A 20,974-nucleotide genomic window follows, 5' to 3' on the forward strand; every position below is an offset into this window, starting at 1 on the left:
CACATACAGCGAGTTGGAACATATATTTTGTTTTAAAAAAAAAGCAACACAGCTGCTGCTGCAAAATAGCGAGAATTGGTGTGGGAGAAAATGGCTGCTTGAGTCAATGCGTGAGGTCTAATATAGTGTATTAATTTCATATTTAATCACAGGTAACTTATAATATTACTGGTGAAAACTGGAATGGTATTACACCTATAATTTCATTTAGGTGCAATCCTGTGAAAAAGTAAACTACTACTAATCCCATTCTGAGGCTGCAGCACCATGATCATTAACAGAATTATAATTTATAATAATTTAATTCTTTTTAATGGCTCTCACTGGTTTGTGTGAAGGGAACACTACAAAAACGTTTCAGAGCGAGGCACACTTTTCTGACGGCTCTGCATTTGCAAAAAACACAATGCGACACAAATAATCTGCTGGGATGTAATGAGCATGTCCACGATGGGTGACATCAGTGATATGAGGACATCTGATGGACTGTGAAGAAAAACCATACCTCTCAAATAGGTAGTTATCTGGAAATGAAAATACATCTAGTCGGGGCCTCAATATCATCTTCCCACGTACGTTTAACTCTCTGCGAAGTAATACAGCTCTTTCATCAACGGGATTGTCGACAAAAGGACTTGCCATGTTCGAGGAAAAAAAACGTTTTTGAATCTGCCTAACATAGTTAATAAACCAACACGTTTATTCATGCAGATAACAAACTGCACTAAAATGCGCCTGATACAGACTGAGCGCTGTGTCAGAGGGAGAAGACTGAGAGGAACTTAAGGTTTCTTGAAGAAAACCTGCTCCCGACCAGGTTTAGGTTCACAGACTCGGTTACCGTAGTAACTGACTATGAGGTTAAGTTACCTCTCTTTCTGAAACGGGCTGGAGTAACCCCTCCTTCTCAGGTTTAAATAACCTCCCTTTCTGAAACGGAAAACCCAGAATTTCCCTCATCTCAGGGTTAACAAACTCAGAGTTTTCACCGAACCTGCTTTCTGAAACGGGTCCCTGGTCACAGACCCCCGCATCCCCTCACCAGCTCAGTCACTCGCCTCCTTACACACAGTCACTGATTAAGCTGCTCACTTATTTGTGCATACACGCACACATACTCTATCACACACTCAAACACACACACACATATGGCATCCCCTCCCCTTCCCTCTCTTTTCACTGTTCTCTGTATTCTTTATGGGCCAGGCAGGCCAATGCTATATTTAGCACCAGGGGAAAAGTCAGTGCCCTGTTCTGTTCTGTTCTCGCCCCCTGCTACCACAGCAGGAGCCTATCACTGGTCCCCTGGATAACCCAACTCCACCCAGCATACCCCAGTCGTACCCCTTTTGTGGTAAAAATGAAGGCAGTCAGTCATGTAGGATGCGAGTGCAGAGAAAGGCGCCTGTCAGACCCTCTTATGACCCTTTTTAGATAATTTCTTTGGATCACATTTAAATGCAAACAAGTGGTGCCTCAGAGGGTCAAACAGTCTACAGTAAATATGTTCCACCAGCATGTCTGCAGGCACTACACACACCTTTGCACACATAAATTACACACACACACACACACGCGCGCGCACACGCACAGTCCTCACATACAACACCCTCACAATCTCTTTTATCTTCCCCACTCGGCTACTTGTACCCACCCATATACGAGGAGTGCACATAGCTCCACAGATCCCATAGATTAGTGTGTCTTTATTGTCTGACCATGCTACAGCAGCCAGCTGGTCCAGTATTTCTCACATCTGCAGCTCCACCGTGGCCCAACAAGTTTTGTCTGAGGAGCCAGAGAGGAAAAACAGACTTGTTGAAGAAGAGACAATGAGAAGGAGAGGCAAGTAAAACAAGCCAAGAAAGGGAGGAGAAATGTGTGAAGAGAGCAATAGAGGAGAGAATAAGAGAGGCTGTTTGTTGAGAGGCAATAATTAGAGGGAAGAAGGGCGAGGGAAAGATGGTGCCGTAACACTAGTTGAAATCTTCTCATGAGTCGCTCGACTCCCACTGTTTATTTCCTCTTTTTTTCATTTTGTACTTTGTGCTCAGCTTTATGTTGACAGTTTAATTAGAATTCACATCAGTCTTCTAGCATGACCATAATATGAAGCTTCTAAAAATTGTTACAAACAATTCCCTCGCCCAACAGACACACAGGAAACTCTACATATTCCTATGAATCTGCCTTTGGCTCTCAAACTGGCTTTGTTTGATACCCTCACTGGTTCCTCAGCTTTGACATGTTTGAACATGTCAGGAGGACTGTCATAGTTAGATTTCAGACAAAGTTCAGAATCAACAGGAGGAATGTCGCACACTGTGCTTAACAAGGCACCAGTTCTAACACCGAAAGAAGTGACACACTGTGACAATACACAACACTTTTAACTGCAGCTTGTGTGCATTGTAGCGGTAGACCTGCTGACACTCACCATAGCCAGCTTTTGAGCCTGACATAAGGGTCCTTTTTAGAGTGGTATCCTCTGTTCAGATTTGTTTTGTTTAGCCTTGCTTTTCCCTGTTTTTCTGTTTTATTGTTGTTTTAATGGCTAATCTAACATCTTTAAAAAATTGAAAATTAGCTTTTTTTTAGCCGACACAGTGATTTTTGCTCCTGTAAAAAATAAGGATAAAAATAAAAGTGGTTCAACTAAATAATCCTAATTTATGGTCCAACTATCTTTTTCTGGTGCTTGCAACCACATTTCAGTCTAAGCAAATGAGTTTGCGCATTTTCCTAATGTGCATTTATAATGACAAAATACTTTAGGAGATTGGTTATTTAAGAAACCCTCTTGGGTTCAAAGCTTATTTCTGGGGCATTAATGCAATGTCCGATAAACTGATACATTAGGAGTTATGTCTACTAGCTCTTCTTTGGGCTGCTAAGAATATGTACTTACTTCTTCTTCTACTTCTTACTTAGTCATGTTTATTTAAACATGTTCTACAGCAGGCATATAAAATATAGCAACAACTTTTTATTCCATTATAATCCGCAGTTACTACCTGACCACCTGTTGCTACATTGTAACTACACCTCAGGGAGATGCACGAACAATATCCACATGGGCAGACTTTGACGTCACCACAGCCCGCCCACCGAGCCCTCTCCTCTTCGCTGATTTGACAACAGGGGAAGGGGAGGAGGGCCTTCTGCAGACTTGACAAAGTTTTTTTTTTTTTCTGTTTGCTGTGTAGTAAGTCAAAGCCCTGGTGTGATATGGTCAGACTACAATAATATGAAGCGGAGATAATCTGACATCATATTTTAACGTTTTAGATTATGGTCGGAGATTATTGCTCCTTTTCTGGAGATAAGACGGACATGCACTCTCAGAGAAACTCCAAAAACGGACTAAGTTGCAAAATGGTGCTTCAGGCAGTCGGAAGAGTACTAAGGTAAAACTCCGTTCTTATTATAACTTGACGAAGTGCTGTCTGCTAATAACTTCGGAGTCAAGTCTGTACTGTTAATGTGACATTTTTATATATTGTTATGAAGCTTCGGCGGACCGGGAGAGCCGTATTGTACGAGTAAATAACGTTTTACTTTAGTTAATAAGTCGTATAATGCTGCTTTTCTCCGCAGAAGCCAGAAACCTTGTTTACTGTATATATTTTTTTCTGACGTCGTATTTCATCTTCAGCAGTGTTGTTACAATGTTACAGACGTCCAGTGACTTTGACAGAGATTGTAAACGGAAACCCTAAAGCTTACTTCGTACCCCGCGTGTTGACTTGCCTAAGACCAATTGGAGAAGTCGGCAGCTTTTGTTTAAATCTGTTTTTATTATGCCTCTATATCTCAACCTGAAAGATAAGTATTGAGACCCTCTCACAGCACTTTACCAGCCGGAGGTGGCTAGGGGACGTGGAGCCTGAACGCCTCATTCCTCATCCTGCAGCTCTCACTAACGAGACTCAACAAGAGCATGAGAAATGTGACACTGTCCCCTCATATAGTCTAATAAATTATGTAAGACGCCTGGTAACTTTTTTAGCATAGACAACCTAAAGACGAAATTCTTTTAAATCATAGCTCAAATAGTTTTTTTTTGTTTTTAATAATAATTGATAACGAGCACATATATTCAGGGTTAAGTATAGCAAGCCTGTTAATCCTAATTAAATCCCATCTCGAAGCATTTAGCTTGTTTTATCTTAATGGAAAGTATTTAACCTATATATTTGATGTATAGAAATTGCGGTGTAAATTATTATTCTAGCCGCAATCCCAAGGCCACAATGTGACTGAGCAGACATAAGACTTAAAGAATTCATGACCCAAATAAGTGTTAGCATTGTGTTAGTGTCATACGAAGTGACACAACAACAACTCCAGTCATGATTAATCCCCATGGAGAACCAATGCAATTGAAGAAAAAATATTCATGTCACAGCAGTTGTGAGTAAGGCAAATATTTAACCCAGTTTATATGTGTATTTACCCTGTATGTGTCACGTAAAGAAGACATGCCGTCATTAGGGGTGTGTTCCTCCAGGGGACGCTGTCCTGTTAATGCTTTGGTGAAGTTTCCTTTCAAGTCTGGGGACAGGTGTGGTTTCAAACAGCAGCCCAAAGGGCACATGCCTGATACCTATTGTAGTCTGTGAAGATGTGGACAGTGATAGTAAGGAAGAATATCCACCGTCTTAGGATCTTTTTAACAGATTGTATGCAGAATGTAACGCAGCAGAGAGTGTTATTGTACAGCATGTTGTTATGTCTGTTGAAAGACCTGTGACCGGTAGAGACAGGTTCTGCTGCTCCTATTTTTCTGGGAACTCAACTGCTTTTACTTGTTTAAAAATCAGCTGATTGACAAGGAAATGCACCGTTTAAGTGATTTGCCTGGGTCGAGAGGGGGATTTCCGTAATTTTCATCTTGAGGAAAACATTAACAAAAAACACTTAATCAAAGTTAAAAAGGACGCATAGTTTGGAGTTTTATGAGGGGGGGGGGGCGTAGACTTGTTTATAGCTCCTCTTCTAACCTTCCTCCTCCAGTGAATGGATAAATGCCCTTGGCTTGGATGCAGGTATAAATACTAGACTGAAAAAGATAGCTCCGATAGCTTTTAAAGGTCCAGTCCCCTGAGAGTAAATATATAGCCTTGTTTAACGTTTGAACCGTTTTTCAGAATTGTCTGTTTCTTGCAAAGTGAGGGGAAAAAAATCTACACTCCCAATATACTCACACACATCCTCTCTTTGTTTTACTATTTGATTCAGTAACCATTCAGATGGAGTGATTAGATTGACCGAGGGTAGAGAAGTCTCATCCACCCCAATCACTTCCTATTGTACCAAACCAATGTCAGAGCTTGTAAGCTTGTTCTTCCAACAAGCTTACATTTGCCAAGTGCTTAACCAGCAGCTCGGTCTTATCTCAACCCAAAAACCCCTTTCCTGTCGTGCGTTGTGATGTTGATGAGGCTCCATTATAGTGCTGGCATGGGGTCCTTACATACTCCGCAGGCTTGAGAGCCACTGAATAGGATTTAGCACAGAATGACAAGGGGAAGAGGAGGTAGTTGTGGTTAGTAGTTGTGTGTGTGTGTGTGTGTGTGTGTGTGTGTGTGTGTGTGTGTGGGCCTGCACCCTGGCTACAATTCATATTTACTAGTTTACAGTGCTGCTGACGCCCCTGTTGATGCTACTGAAGTCTAAACTTAAGTGGTGGCAGCTGTGCTTTCTTTGTTTTTGTTTCCTTCTTATCTCTTTCCTCCGGAACGTATTTTCAGTGCCCTTTTTAAAACTAAACACACACACTTCAGGAGCAACTTTGACGGAGCAGTTGCTCTGTAGACTTGAGCACTGCGAGGCAGAACATCTGGTTTAGTCCATCCTTAACTCGGGTCTCTTTTTAGCCCCGTAATGGCTGCTGTGGTTTAGCTTTGGTGTGCTCAGGCTGCCTGCTCTCTTCTGTATGTGGCTTTTCGCGGAAAAGAGCCATTGAGTCCATTCAATTTGAATCCTGAAATAGATCAGGAGGCCAGGCTTGGAGAAAACTGATCCTCCTGACTGAAGCTGCTCTTTTTACACATGGCAGAGTTCATTCACTCAGTTCTAGTCTTATCGGTTGATATTGGAGCTATATCCTGTTGCGATTGATTGATTGATGATTGATTGTATTGCAGTTTTTTTTTTTTTTTAAACCCTGAACACAATGAACCCCACAATCAATTGACAACAGAGGGAACAACTTCCTGACATGCTATTGATTCTTTCTCTGATCCATCAGGTATTTGAAGGCCAGCTCAGTCAGAATTGTTTGATTTCTCTTGGTAGAATACCTCTGATTGTTGTCTCTGGTGCTTGTTATCTCTCATATCCTTATCATAGACACAGTGGCTGTTTTGTAGTAAAACAATACTGTATCAGGGCCCGGTGGTGACAAGGAAAGCATCTTTGCACCTTGGAGCGTCTCTTCTTGAGAAGCGATAACTAAAATGTCCTGTATAGAGATGTTTTCAGTAATCTTTATCCCTGCAAAAAAAAAAAAAAATGAAATTCTTCTCTGAAATTAAGCAACATTTTGCCCTCCTTAAATGGGTAATTTTTCTACAGTTGCACTCAAAGCAAATCCCTCAGGTCATTACCCTCTACGAAAAGATGGTAGACTCCTCTGTTGTCAGTGTTGGATGGTTGCTTGTGCTGTTCACCCTCACAGACTGCATCCATATGCCAATAGTTGGATTCCTCTGTGATTCAGAAGGCCAATTCAAGCAACAGTTGTGCAATATAGAGTTTGGCATGAGCCGCAGACTTAAGGGGACAGTCATTACATGGGTTTTTGTTAAACAGGTTTCAGCGTTAAGTTGTGTTCAATCACAGAGAGCCCCAATTTAAAACCCAAGGCTTCTGGTTTGAAAGTATGGAAAAAAGCAGTCAGCATGGTCTGAAGTTTTTCCTCTTTTTGGTGTGCATAGAGAGAGGGCTCTTTAGTAGCAAATTGTAGTATTTTAGAGAAAACGTTTAACAACTAATTCTCCAACATAGCTCTGTAATGTGGCCCTAAGTGATTCCAGGATTGATTGAAACCAGGTTCTGGAAATGAGAAGGGATTGCGGTGTACCTGCCAGAAGGCTGCTCCACTTCACACAAAGTTTATGTTTAAACCAAGTGTATTTAGTATTCAGCAGGCACACAGTCGGCAAACTACAGCAGCTGATATATGCAGGCCAAAGATGTATGTTTGACTCACTTAAATCAAGACTGCGTGTGTACACACAAAGACTTGTGGGACACACATGCTTGCACAGGACTCACTTCTTCTGAATTTTCTCGAGGTCTCTCTGGTGGGATCAGGCTCATGACACAGCTGTTGTGACCAGCTGGGTTGGCCGTGAAAAGAGAGAAGGGGGCTACAGCCAACGACGTGTGTTAGTGTGTTGTGTGTTCATGAAGTCACAGGTGTGTATGTGTGCAACATAGTGTTAGTTGGGTACGAGTGCCGTGGTTACGGGAGGAAAGGTAGTGAGTGAAAACGGCAGGGGGTTGGGGGAGGTGGTGGGAAAAGTGAAAGGGATAAGAGAGTGGCTAACAGACAGAGTTGAACAGCTGTCAGGTCAGTCACTCTGCAGCACTGACCTCTGTGTCACCCGTTTATACAATCCAATTTCCTTCGTGTTTTTTTTATTGCAGAGAAACACCAACATCTCTGTTTTCCTGCTTCACGTCCTCCAACTCTACGCACGTGGTTTTCTCATGGCTCTTTGTACATGCGTGTTTTCATCAGTTTGGTTTTCTGGATTGGGAGTCTGTGTCAGAGACTGGTTCCTGTTGGTGCCAGGCAGGCTATGGCTGCCCCCCCCCCCCCCAGCCCGGAGACATGTGCCTGTCCCTGGCCTCAATTTGCCTCCACTCCTGCCTTTTGGCCTGCCCTGATCTGTCACAGATCTGGTGAGGGAGAAAGAGGCATCTGCTGCCTTTTATGGCAAAGACTTGCCTAGGAGAACTTTACCAAGAACAGACAAAGCTGTGTGTGTGTGTGTGTGTGTGTGTGTGGACAGACTATGTGCGTATGAGGGGAGGAGTGCTGGCAGAGAGGAAGTTTTCTTTATCCTAAAATAAACTAATGGCTCCAGAATTTCACCTCCCCTTACCACACAAATGTTCGCAAGAGGTGGAGGAGGCGTTTTTGTATGGAAAATTATGAAATTACAGAGGGAAGGAGGCAGGAAATAACTCCGTGAAACAGAATGTTTTCACAAGTAAAGGGGAAAGGGGGGGGACTGACTTGAACCTTTTAAGTCCCTAACACACCAACCCGATAATCGTCGGTCGGACAGTCTGGCGAGGTCGGTGACTCAGGTCTGTTTGGTGTGTTCCGTGCCGTCGTCAGTTGAAGGAGCTGTCGGCCTTCATTTTGGCCGACCTGACTTGCTGGGTCGGAGGGCGGGCAGTCGGACTCAATGGCCAATCTGATTGGTGGAGCGCTAACTCGGAAATAACGAGCGGGATGAGTGACGAACGCCTCTCAAAATCTGACAAATCTTTTAAACTGACCTTTGTCGATCTGAAATGAAGACAGATTCAGCAACAACACGTTTCAGTGAACGATTTTCGTAAAATAAGAGATCGTATTTCGAACAAGCCGCCATTACTATCTGCTGGAGAAGCCAGACCCACGTGACGCGTTTGTCATTTCCGGTTTTCATTTTTTATTTATTTTTTTATTGTGTCTCGCGCACGCGCATAACGTACGCTCAAGACGGCGTCACTTCGGTGTGTTCCGAGGCACTTTTTGGACCTCGGGGAGCAGACTGATCAGTCCGACTGCCTTTTCTGCCGGCGGTCAGCCGTCGGGTTGGTGTGTCGGGGGCTTTACAGGAGCCGAAAGTTATTTTTTCTGAGGGGATTAGCAGAGCCTTTGAAAAGTTGTGAGAGCTGACGGTATCTGTGGCTGAGGCTCCATCATCAGGAAAAGCTCTTTCACATGACGGAACATGTAGCTCACAGCGCAAAACCACATGGCCCGCATAAATCTGGCTGTGCCCTCAGGAGCAGGAAGGCAGCTTTTTTTTGTTTTGAGGGGGGAGAAGGAGGCAGACAAAGATAAGAAGAAATGAAACAAATGATAAAACAGGCATTGGAAGGAGCCTTAAGTTAAAAACCAAGAACAGTATTTAAAATATGAGTCCGAGTAGAGGTCATGGAGTGAGGTAAATGGGAAACTGATTGGACAGGATAATTGTTGGGGACAGGAAGATGAAGGGCAAGGATGGAACTGCGAGGCAATAGGCTGTTTGGTAAGCCTGCAGCCATCAAGAGGAAAGAGCAGAAGATAGGCCTACAGGCCTAAAGAAAGACGACAAGATATTGTAAGAGGGGGGGAGACGAAAGAGCAGAGCAACGGGAGAGTAGAGGTGAAACAGAAAGTGGCCACTCATTAATAATTAGCCAGCAGTGTAATCGGCAGTGTCCTTGGTTTTTAAATGAGGCAAAAACACACTCAGGAGCTGCCTGATAGGAAGAGCCGAATACCTTGATGACTCATTACCCAACAAATGAGAACCTGAGCAGGGTCGTGTGTGTCCGCGAACGTGATTGTGCAAGTGTTGGTCCAGGAGGCCCTAAGGCAGTTTATAGCTAAGCATTTCTCCTGACAGCTAAATTAGACAACAGCAGGACATGTAAAGGGGGAAACTTAAACATTTACAAAGTGCACGGCTGCTGGCTCTGTGTGCATCAGCATGTTGACAATCCTTCCCTTGTTTGCTGAGGTGGAAAGCAGCCGATGCTTCCTGGAGAGGGGAATTAAACTGCAAAGGGCTTTTGAACACTGTGCTCTGGCCAAGAGGCCTCGTGCTCCACAGTCCTGTCATGTTTTGTACGTGTTTATTAGTTCCCATGGATATCAGCTGAGCCTGTGTTGATCTACCTCCTCTCCCCGTTCCTTTATCCCCCTCAGCTCTCACTCCCCCTTCTGTTCTCTATTCTTTCTGTCGAAATCTATTTCTAATATCTCTGGCTGCATGTGGACTGTGAGTTTCCTTGCAGAAACCCCACAAGTCATGGCTTCTTTCGCGTAAAGTCCAGGATTAGTCGTAGCAGAGCCCGAGTGAAAGTCAGAAGGGTTTTGGCTGCTGCTGGAAAATGGTGTATATGAGCTGCTGCTCTCTTTTGGGAGTGTGACTGGGAAAGAAAAGGTGAAAAGGAAGGAACACATGGCTGGATCATTGTGTTTTGACAGAGGGTGTGGTGAGGGAAGGGATGAGAACTGGAGATTGAGGGGGTGAGCGCAAGACGAGCGGAAATGAGGGTCAACAAAAACACAATTAATTCGGGGAGTAAACTTAAAGGACAAATCCGGCGCAAAATGAACCTAGGGGTTAATAACACGTGTACCGAGTCGACCGTTCTCTGGGATTTGTTTTCATGCTAATCGAATGTGAACAGTTTTAGCCCAAACCGCTAATTAGCGTATAGCGCTAGTCGCCGGGGCACGAGTAAAGTAAAAAGAAATCGCTATTTCTATACCACTAACAAGGCTCAAAATAGAACCACACTTCCACTGTAGCATAATAGGGGTGGTACGGTTCACAAAACCCACGGTTCGGTTCGTATCACGGTTTTAGGGTCACAGTTTTCAGTTCTGTACGGTTCTTGTTATTTTTTCTTTTAATCTTTAATATTCCAGAAATATACTTCAGCATATGATATATAGCTAAAATTAGCATATTGAATGCATGTTGCACAATACGTGCACACAGTGGCAGTTTTATCTATTGTTTTATTCCCGCTGTCATCATAGGTAACATGAAATCCAAAATGTTCCCACACACCAGACTATATACGACTCTAGCGCATCCTCCAGCTCCGGGCAGCCTTCCTTATCTCTCCCACTTAAGATTTCTGCATGTGACGTGACCTGCAGCTCTCTACACTCCACCTGAGGAGCGGTCGGCTCGGCGACGAAAATCTTTTAAACTGACCTTTGTCGATCAAAAAAACAGACAGATTCAGCAACTGTATGGCCTATTTCTTGCTTAAAATGTTTTCAGAAACACTTTTCGGTGAACTATTTTCGTAAAATACGAGATCGTATTCAGAACGAGACGCCATTAGAGTCTGTTTTGAAATTCGGGAGGAGCAAGAACCACGTGACGCGTTCGTCCAATCAGCTGTCATGTGTTGCGTCACGCTCATCCCCCTCGTCGTTTCCAGTAAGTGTTTTAACATAGGTGTCGAAAGTGGGCACTACGGCAGTAAGTGGTTAGTGCACATTAACGGTGTACTGACGAACCGTGCGACGCACACACGCTCCGAACCGAGCGGGTCGGATGTTTTTTCATGAACCGTACCACCCCTATAGCATAATGAGGGTCCCTACCGTTCACGTATACAGGCGGGCGCCATCTTGGGAAAACAGTCCCGACCAGTCGAACGCCGTGCAACCAGTAACATAGCTCAAGCACGGCGTTTGACTGTTTTCCCAAGATGACGCCCGCCTGTATACGTGAACGGTTCTGTCTTTCTAAACTATCTTTTTAATAAACTGTCTGTACACTTACAAAGTTCTCAATGCTTCAGTTTACATGTAGGGACCCTCATTATGTGGAAGTGTAAGTGTGGAAGTGTGGTGCTATTTTGAGCCTTGTTAGTGGTATAGAAATAGCGATTTCTTTTTACTTTACTTGTGCCCCGGCGACTAGCGCTATACGCTAATTAGCGGTTTGGGCTAAAACTGGTCACATTCGATGAGCATGAAACCATATCCCAGAGAACGGTCGATTTGGTACACGTGTTATTAACCCCTAGGTTCATTTTGCGCTAGATTTGGCCTTTAAACTCCCTTGTCCTTAAGCAAACCCAAACAACAGTAGCAGAGCAAGATGGAGCGAAATAAAGATGAAGGGGAAAAATTGGGAAAAGGGTCAAATAGATTGTTGGGCAGTCGATTACATTAGTCCCAGACAACTGAGCCTCTGTTTATTTGTCTCACTCATGTATCAAGCCTTTCAACCCTTGACCCCAGAGTGCACTGCCTCCACTGATACAGACAGGGAGCAGGGGCTGGGGTGGAGAGGTTACAGCCCTGGAAGTGCAGGAAGAGTGTGATATGACATCCCCGTGCTAAAACTAGCAGTGGAAGTACAAGGCGCTGGGGACGGCTGTCTTTGTGGAAGATATAGACTTAACATCATGTCAGAGGTCCGAGTTAGGGGTCAGGTACAGCAACAGAGGACTCTTTGTTTGGTCTGTTTAAGTTGCTGTGAATTCAGTTTTGGAAAAGCCACAGAAGGTTTGTCTTTTGTAACTTCCTGTTCCTGTGATTTTTGTGAGAGTTAAGAGATTCAGTATCAGTGTTTCATAGGTCTCTGTGCCTGAGCTCAGGCTATTGGATCGACGTAACATTCTGTCCGCGAGTAGCTTTTTTTTCCCATACAGCAGTGAATTCAATGCATAACAAATAACCTGTGCTGACCTGTTATCATGTAAAAAGTTCAGCAAAGACTTTACATTTCTTCCCATTCTTCATACAGCGTTCAATTAAACCGTAAACGTACCACTTGCATCACTCTTTGACACTTTTGAAATCAGGCTTTGTAATTCCCTTGATCTTCTATTGCCCAAATCAAGTCCTTCGCAGCTCCTTAACCTGTCTTCTTTCTTCTGCATTGCAGGAAGTCGAAGACGAAGCCAAATGGAAAGAAGCCTCCTGCAGAAGAGAAGAAGCAGTACTTGGAGCTAGAGTACACAAAAATCCGTGTTGTGGACTTCGACCTCAAGGAGCTGGTGGTGCTGCCCAGAGAGATAGACCTCAACGAATGGCTAGCCAGCAACAGTAAGTCACTATGGTTGTAGTCAACGATAGAACATATGAAACGTAGAGTATCTCTAACAGTCCGACACATAGCTGAGGATGAACAGAAGCCACTGCTGTAGTTACTAAACCTGTGAGCAATTTAACATTTCAACATCATTGGTCAAATGTGAAGGGGCCTATTGTCTTATTTATCACATACAATTTCTTCCAGTTTCCTCAAGGATTTGGAATTGTTTTTCTCAATCGGTATGCACTTGTCTGGAGATGACAAGATGTTCCAGTGGAGCTGCAGCTCTGACAGAGCCAAGCTCTTAACAGGATCCAGGCCTGACCCATCCCAATAACACCACACGGCTTCTTTAAACACCAATGTTTACTGCCAGCTTCAGTGCAGTGTTTCAACTCATTTTGAAATTTATAGTCGTCATTATGAGCATCATTTCTGGAGTTTTGCAAACTCACTGCGGCCTGGCTGCTTGATCGACCTTATGAGACTCTTTATTTTGTCTGTCTCTCTGACTTTGTTTTGGTTACGTATCCAAACCAGGTGCTCGCTAGGGGAAAGGAAAAAAACAAGCATTCTTGCCTTTTTATTTTAGGCTGATACAACTTTGTTATATAAAACAGATGGAATGTGTTTTTACATGTTAATGTGTTGGAAATTGGAAGTTCATGTAAGCTGGCTTGGATCAACTCGTATCCTCCATTAATTGGGCTTTAGTTTCAACACAAACAATAGGGCTGAGCAATGTTTTGATTAAATAGTTTGTTTAACCAAATCAATTATGATTGGAGCCATTTAATTCTGCCTCTATATATATATATATATATATATATATATATATATATATATATATATATATATAAACCAACAGTACTTTCCCTAGATACTTTTTCACTTGGTGGCTACCTACTTGAGCAGGAAAAGAGGGGATGGGTTCTGTCTGGTTCCTGTGGGAGCTTTTAAATTGTGTCCTTTGGTTCTTCCATTCCATATGGAAAGAGAAATAACAATGAAAGTCATTTCACACGGCGCAGCCATTTCAGAATGGCGTATGATGATCTGCTCAACATAAGTCGACAGAAAATCATAGACCTGTTTTCCCGAGTTGGAGCCAGATCAGTAGAGCTACTGTACTGCGTGAGAGGTTCAGTGCAGAAGCCTAAATTATTACTTCAATTATTCTCTAAAGGGTTGCCTACGGTGTTCAGACCTCCCAACAGCCTCAACATGAGATAATAATTTTGGGACAGAATTAGCAACAACAAAAGTTCACTAGAACAAGTGAAAATGTAAAGGAATTATAACACAAAGTCAGCTATTGCTTCTACTTCACTTTATAGCCGATTTTCCACCACATTTGAGCCTCATAAGTTGCAGGTTAAACAGAAAGTGTGGCTCGTACAAGTGTACCCCTCTGCATGTAATTGTAATTTTTTTAAATCAACAAACTGTCAGTGTTTTATTAGATAGCCTATTTATTTAATACGTTCAGCTAGTTATGGATGATTATGTTGACTCAGCTCTAACAAAAATGAAGTGCAAAATGAATGAGAATGCTATGTTCCCCAATATGTTGTTGCAAGCTTTTAAGTAAATGAATTGTTTGCAAAGAAAGACGTACAGTTTAAGGAGTATCGCCATACCAGAAGGATCTCACATGTCTGCATATGTCAAACATACAGAACAAATTTGTTTGACTGAGCGATGCATTTCTTCTAACAGGCTGTGTAGGAGCTTCCCTTACCAGTTTCAGTGACTGGAGCAACAACTTTGCAAAAGCTGCCACTTCATTACTTCCATTATTGTTTGAGGCTCACACACTGTTGAAGGACGTAATGGATTAGTGTGTGCATGTGACTGTGCCTGTCCCATTGATCACAGTGACGTATGCACTACAGTACTTTTAGGTGTGACATTGTCATCCATGATGAATGTGACATGACACACACATTACTCTTATGTTCTGGTAGTGATTTAGTTACTCATATCGTTCTGGCATGAAAATGTATTAGGGTATCCTCTCTATGATTTAATTCTTTGTTACAGATGACAAACACTGATTTGCATGCTCTGAAATCCTTCTGTTGTCTTTGCCACAGCGACGACATTCTTCAATCTTATCAACCTGCAGTACAGCACCATCTCAGAGTTCTGCACTGGGGACACCTGTCAAGCCATGACAGCCTGCAACACGTAAGTTATCTCCGCCGCTTATGGTTTATTCATCGCTCACCTGCCGAGGCCCATTGGTTTATTTATCATAAATTGGTTAATTCAGCAAGGGACGCTTCCCTGGTCAGCGAGGGACGACTCACAACTCCAGAGGGTGCACTCTCACAGTTAATTTTGGTCTTTTAACTACCCATGCAGTTCTTGGAATGTGTAGTACTGCAGCAAGCTGTAAATTTACCAATGGGCTGTTGTACATTGCGAATGTACATTGTGTCTAGAGATGGTCCGATACCATTTTTTGCTTCCTGATTCTGATACCTGAACTTGCGTATCGGCCAATACCGGGTACCGATCCGATACCAGTGTGTCATATGTTTTATTATGTTTTAACAACTGTCTACTACTATCCCTGTATGGATGTGATATGATTTCTATCTTTGTTATCGGTCTGGCTCAGGTTAAACTCTTTGTGAAACATGAATGCCACAAAACTTTCTGTTATTATGCAGTTTGACAGTCAGTTATAACGGAAAAAGAACATAAATAAACTACTTTAATGTAGATTTTCTTTAGGGCTTTATTACGTGGTATCGGATCAGTGCATAAATTCCAGTACTTCCCGATACCAGAATTTTAGGCAGTATCGGAGCCGATACTGGTATCAGTATCGGAACATCTCTAATTGTGTCTCCATGCTTGCTGTGTCTGTGCTGCAGCACTGCATATTTTACGGATAGATTTTAAGGACATTTTTCAAGCCTTAAAACTATAATCCACTATGAGGCGTCAGCAGTCTGGTTTAGACAAATCAAGTGGGGTTTTTTAATACCTAATTCCCTCTTTTTCTTCCCATCCCTAGCCACACAAAATACCCTGTTTAGACCCCCAGAGGTCAGAAACGGCAAAGAATCACGTCGTGTTGAATCTTTTAGGTGACTTTTTATTTACAAAAAATGGGCAGACGAGTCTAGACAACTTTTGTTGTTGTTGACCTCTGGACCACAATTAGTCTCAAACACATCCTGTGCAGCTGTTGCATCAAGGCTTAGTATGTATCAAATCTGACCACTGAGCAGAACAGCGAGAGACTAAAGGCATACTGGGGATAGATAGAGCTGGTGTAGCTTCACCTTTAATCCCCTGCGGGCCAGCCTGTGTTTCTTGCTGCTATCTGAAGTCTGCTAACATCATTCACATCACACACACTGCCTAATTGGAGTGCTGTGATGCACTCGTGACAAAATGTCTGTGATGTTTTCAGGGGTTAATTGCTGGCTAATTAAATTAATAATAAAAAGTGGTTAACTGCTACTGCAGGGCATACCTCTGCAGTAGCACCATGTTAAAGGATAATCATAACATGGGGGCCTATTCATGCCATGTTAACAGAGGGGAGGTGACTATCTGTAAGCATTAATCTAACTAGTTTGCCCTGTCAGGGCGGGTTGCCCTTTTTGATGTGTGAGCTCATCTTTGGACCGAGGCTGACATTCCCCCATGTATACTGAAGACTGGAGAAACCTGATTACCCACACTTTGATAAACCACAACGCTCACTCCACAGCTTTTAACATATTACAAGTGTGCTCACTAACGTACACACTGGCTAAAAAGGTGACCGTGACATCAATCACAAACAACACAACCAATGAGAAATGACACATGCAGTACTGTATATGACAGATTTGCTGTGAGAGACCAACTCGTCACTAGTTAACCTCTCAGTCAACAGTGGATTTTTCCACTGCGTTCACCTTAAGCTACTGCTAGTAGTCCACACCTTGAGAAAAGATTTGAAGAGTTGAGAGAGCAGAGCAGATGAACATGTTTTTGTTTGCACTGTATATTGACATGAGGAAAACGGAGGCAATGTCTTAAAAACACATAGCACTTTTAGTTTGTCTTGCAGCTCCATTCTGGATTCAACCGAAATGTTGAATGTATTTGTGTTTGACTTAAACTCTTACTGTCAGGGCCCACCATTTATGATTGTACCTTCCCCACTGCCCGGCACCCCACCCTTTCCTGCCCGTGCAGGACCTGGCACCCGCGCCCCCTCTGTGGTGAAAACTGACTGAGCCACAGTCGCAGCAGCGTCAGCGCCCCTGCCCGAAGGCACTATTTTTGGAAGAAAATGTTTCCATGAGCTATGAAGGAACGGAACCATTTGGAAGCTATTTAGACCATTTTGTGTGTGTGTGTGCGTGTGTGTGCGTGTGCTCACTCTTTTCGTTAGCGGAAGGTTCTTATAGCCGCTTCCTTTTTGGATTTGGTTAGTAAAATACACACATTCATTACAAATCTCTTATAAAGTATTAAATGTCCTATTTGCAAAAAGTGTGCAAAACATTCAGGTAGTCATCTAGCTCAGTTGCAAACATTGAATCAGTTTACCTGAACTTTAGTCCTTGGAGTCATTCCTAAAGTTATAGTTTCATTGCTTTTATTACATAGTTTAAATATTAACACTGTGCAGTTGCAGCCAGATATCATATATATATATATATATATATATATATATATATATATGATATATATATATATATATATATATATATATATATATTATTAGTTATTATTGTTGTTTGACCCCCACATTGTACTGTGTGCCACCATTCCCAGTATGGTTTCATGATCACTTAGCCCCACCCTATAATTTCTAAAAAAAAAAAAAATAAATAAATAAAAACATCTAGGAGATTACAGAGGAAAAAGGAGATTACATGAAAGATATAATAAATAAATAAATAAAAGCAATACATGAAAACAGAATAGTTATATATTTAAAAGAAAGTACCATAACACAGCTATGAGCCCAATTCATCCCGTTCCAAAACAATTGTTATGAACAAAAGTGACAAAAAATAAAATAAGTTGTTGTTTTTAAAATTAAGTAAGCAAGCGTTGCATATAGTGAATAAAGAACTTTGTAAAAAAATCATATTCAATAAAACCCTATCAAGCCCCAACCTGTGTGTTCATTAACAGGAAGTAAACCACCCTGTGTAGCCGCGCTGTATGCTGTATATGGCCATAGTCTCATCATGTCTGGGCGGCTCTGTCACAGTGGAGAAGGCATGTTTGTAGTTTAGTCAGTGTCTCTCCCACACAAACCCAGTCTGATCCTGGGTGAGTAAGTGTATTGTTAGTCTGGTCGTGGTGCTGTGGTCAGTAGGTCCCCTCCTGCACGGTCAGTTATGTAGACTCTTTACATTCCTCAGGATTTGTAATGTCTGCCTCCCAGACCCACACTGCTAACGGTTACACCTGCATGCACATTTCTTTTCACCGTTTTCACCAGCTTATTAATTAACCTTTCCAGCTCGCTGATCAGTCAGCTGGCCTTTTGTCTTCGTGGTTACCCGTCCTGTTTCACTGCCTCTTCCCCGGTTAGGTCATTCATCTATGTATGTCTCAGGTGTTGGCTGACCTGCTAGCGTGACTAGCTCTGTAGTGCTGACCTGCTGGCTCCGATCCGCCCGCTTGCAATACAGCCGTCTGGGTCACCCCCTCTGGAGACGTTTGATCAGCAGCGGGACTGAGAAGAGGGGGGGGAATCAGTGTCCAGTTAACTCCTGTAACAGCGGGGAATTTGGCCCAATCAGGAAATTAAAGCTCCGGGGCACGGAGTTCAGAAAGGAAAAAAAAGAAAAATAATCTGACCATTTTGTTCAAGAAATACTCATCGTTTGTGTCATCGCAGCTCCTGCTTTAACCACAAGCATTCTTTAGAAAACATTCATTATGATAAATTAAAAGTCAGTCCACAGTTGTGTAATGGCATCCCTTTCCTCAATGAAATGTCTTTTAAATGCTATTTTGCAAGGCATATGTGACAACAGGGATCTGCATGTTTTCTTTCTCTTTGCAGAATATACTACTGGTATGACGAGAGGGGGAAGAAGACGAAGTGCACTGCTCCACAATATGTTGATTTCGTAATGAGTCTTTGTCAGAAACTGGTCACAGATGAGGAAATCTTTCCTACAAAATACGGTGAGTGGTCTCCCTCTGAATTCTTCCTGCCTCTGAGAAGTAACTGATGTTGTACTGCTGCCCCCTGCTGCTTCAGATGGATAGAGTCAATGAGTGCTGGTCCAACGACTAACATTTGAAAGAAATTCTAGTGATATTAGTTAGGTTTGCATCTTACAGTTATTTTTGCTATCCGTTCTTCTGGTTAATTTCTCGATTATTCATTTGGTTGTATTATCAAAAAAATAGTAAAAAGTGCTTATTACAAGAGAGCAACTTGACATATTGTGAATGTTTCAACGACTAATCCATTTATCAACTCGTGATTTTTAGCTCTAATATCATTCAAAAGGCCAGTGGTTGGACTTTTAATCTTTTAAAGGATAAGACTGGTGATATATTCTATATTTTCTTATTGTCAACAAATCCCATGACGGCATTCCTCTGTTGTAGAAATACTTTTCCATGTATTTTTTATTTTTCCATTGTATTAAAAACATCAATGAGCCAAACTGAGTGACATTATTTATCATTATGAACATGGTCACTGTGGTTTATGTTGAGCTGATTGAATAATCTGCCCTGCTGCCATTAGAGCACCAATTGTGTTTTATTTATTTATTTGCAGCTGAAAATAGTCTCCAACAATAGCACTATGTTCTGCTTGGATTAAACACTACAGTACAAAGGAAATTATTTATAAAAAAATAAAAATAAAAAAAATTATGAAACGATAAATTTTCGACCAGTCTTAAAAGTATGTAGTATTGTACAGAAACTATTTAGAGACAGACTTAACACTTTTTGATGTTGGTCTTTTACAGAATCTGTTGATAATAGAGCTGTAATTTATCATGATATGAGACTAGATATCGTCTTAGATTTTGGATATTGTAATATCGCAATATGGCATAAGTGTTGTCTTTTCCTGGTTTTAAAGGCTGCATTACAGTAAAGTGATGTCATTTTCTGAACTTACCAGACTGTTGTAACTGTTCTGTTATTTGCCTTTACCAACTTAGTCATTATATCCACATTACTGATTATTATTTATCTAAAATCTCATTGTGTAAATATTTTGTGAAAGCACTAGTCAACACTACAATATCGTTGCGGTATCGATATTGAGGTATTTGGTCAAAAATATCGTGATATTTGATTTCCTCCATATCGCCCAGCTCTAGTTGACAATATAAAAAAAAACTATAGAACAACCCCAGCCTTGTCCTTTAAACTCCCTTATGACTATTACTGTGCCTAATCCAGTCTCTCCTGTCTGCTTTTGTTTCCGTTTTCCTCCCTTCAGGCAAAGAGTTCCCCAACTCTTTTGAGTCCTTGGTAAAGAAGATCTGCCGGTACCTGTTCCACGTGCTGGCTCACCTCTACTGGGCGCACTTTAAAGAGACAGTGGCTCTGGACCTGCAGGGCCACTTGAACACTCTGTATGCACATTTCATCGTTTTCGTAAGGGAATTCAACCTGGTCGAACCCAAGGAGACCTGTATCATGGACGACCTGTCCGAAGTCCTTTGCACCCCTGCCCCGCCACCCGCGCCCACCCCAGCACCTTCCGCCCCAGACTCAGCGCCCTCCCCTTCTTCACAAAACCACGTGACGGAGAGATGAGCGGGGGCAGCGGTGAGACAGCAGCCCCGGGGGTGATAGAAGATAAGAGAGAAGGAAAGACAGCCTGGCCCCCTTCCTCGGTGCCAGCAGGACTTACAGACCTTCCAGTACCCTTATATTTCGCTACGGCACCAACCAACCAACCAGCCGGAAGGAAGGAAGGAAGTGGGGGGTGGGTTTGGGGGGGTGGTGGAGGGGGGAGGGTTTTTCGGGGGGTTGGGTTGGCAGAGAGGGATTTGTCACGCCAGCAGGAATTGGCGTGAGCATTCCTCCCAGGGGCAAATCCCTCCCATCTTCTCTGCAATTTAAACTAGGAACAAAAAAGTATGTTATGTTTTATTTTTTGTTTTATTTCACTTTTGTTGAAGTTTTATTCAGTTTAAGTTTTTGTTGTGGGTTGGGGGGGGATGCAG

The 20,974-nt window shown here is 42.4% G+C and overlaps 1 protein-coding gene across 4 annotated transcripts in view; it reads left to right on the top strand.

Moving 5' to 3' along the window:
- Positions 1-20,740, top strand: part of mob2a (MOB kinase activator 2a) — a 69,347-nt gene extending 48,607 nt beyond the window's left edge. For 3 of the 4 annotated variants that reach the window (XM_078257565.1, XM_078257566.1, XM_078257564.1), the window contains exons 2-5: positions 12,642-12,802; positions 14,888-14,981; positions 18,832-18,956; positions 20,242-20,740. In XM_078257565.1, the coding sequence (XP_078113691.1) occupies positions 12,642-12,802; positions 14,888-14,981; positions 18,832-18,956; positions 20,242-20,561 (700 nt within the window). In that variant the 3' untranslated portion in view covers positions 20,562-20,740. Of the gene's footprint in view, positions 1-3,191; positions 3,408-12,641; positions 12,803-14,887; positions 14,982-18,831; positions 18,957-20,241 lie in introns of those variants that run through there. The other variant, XM_078257563.1, reaches the window with a different exon arrangement.
- Positions 20,741-20,974: the final 234 nt, after the last annotated feature.

This window comes from Sander vitreus, chromosome 8 (assembly GCF_031162955.1).
Source record: "Sander vitreus isolate 19-12246 chromosome 8, sanVit1, whole genome shotgun sequence".
Lineage (NCBI taxonomy): Eukaryota > Metazoa > Chordata > Actinopteri > Perciformes > Percidae > Sander > Sander vitreus.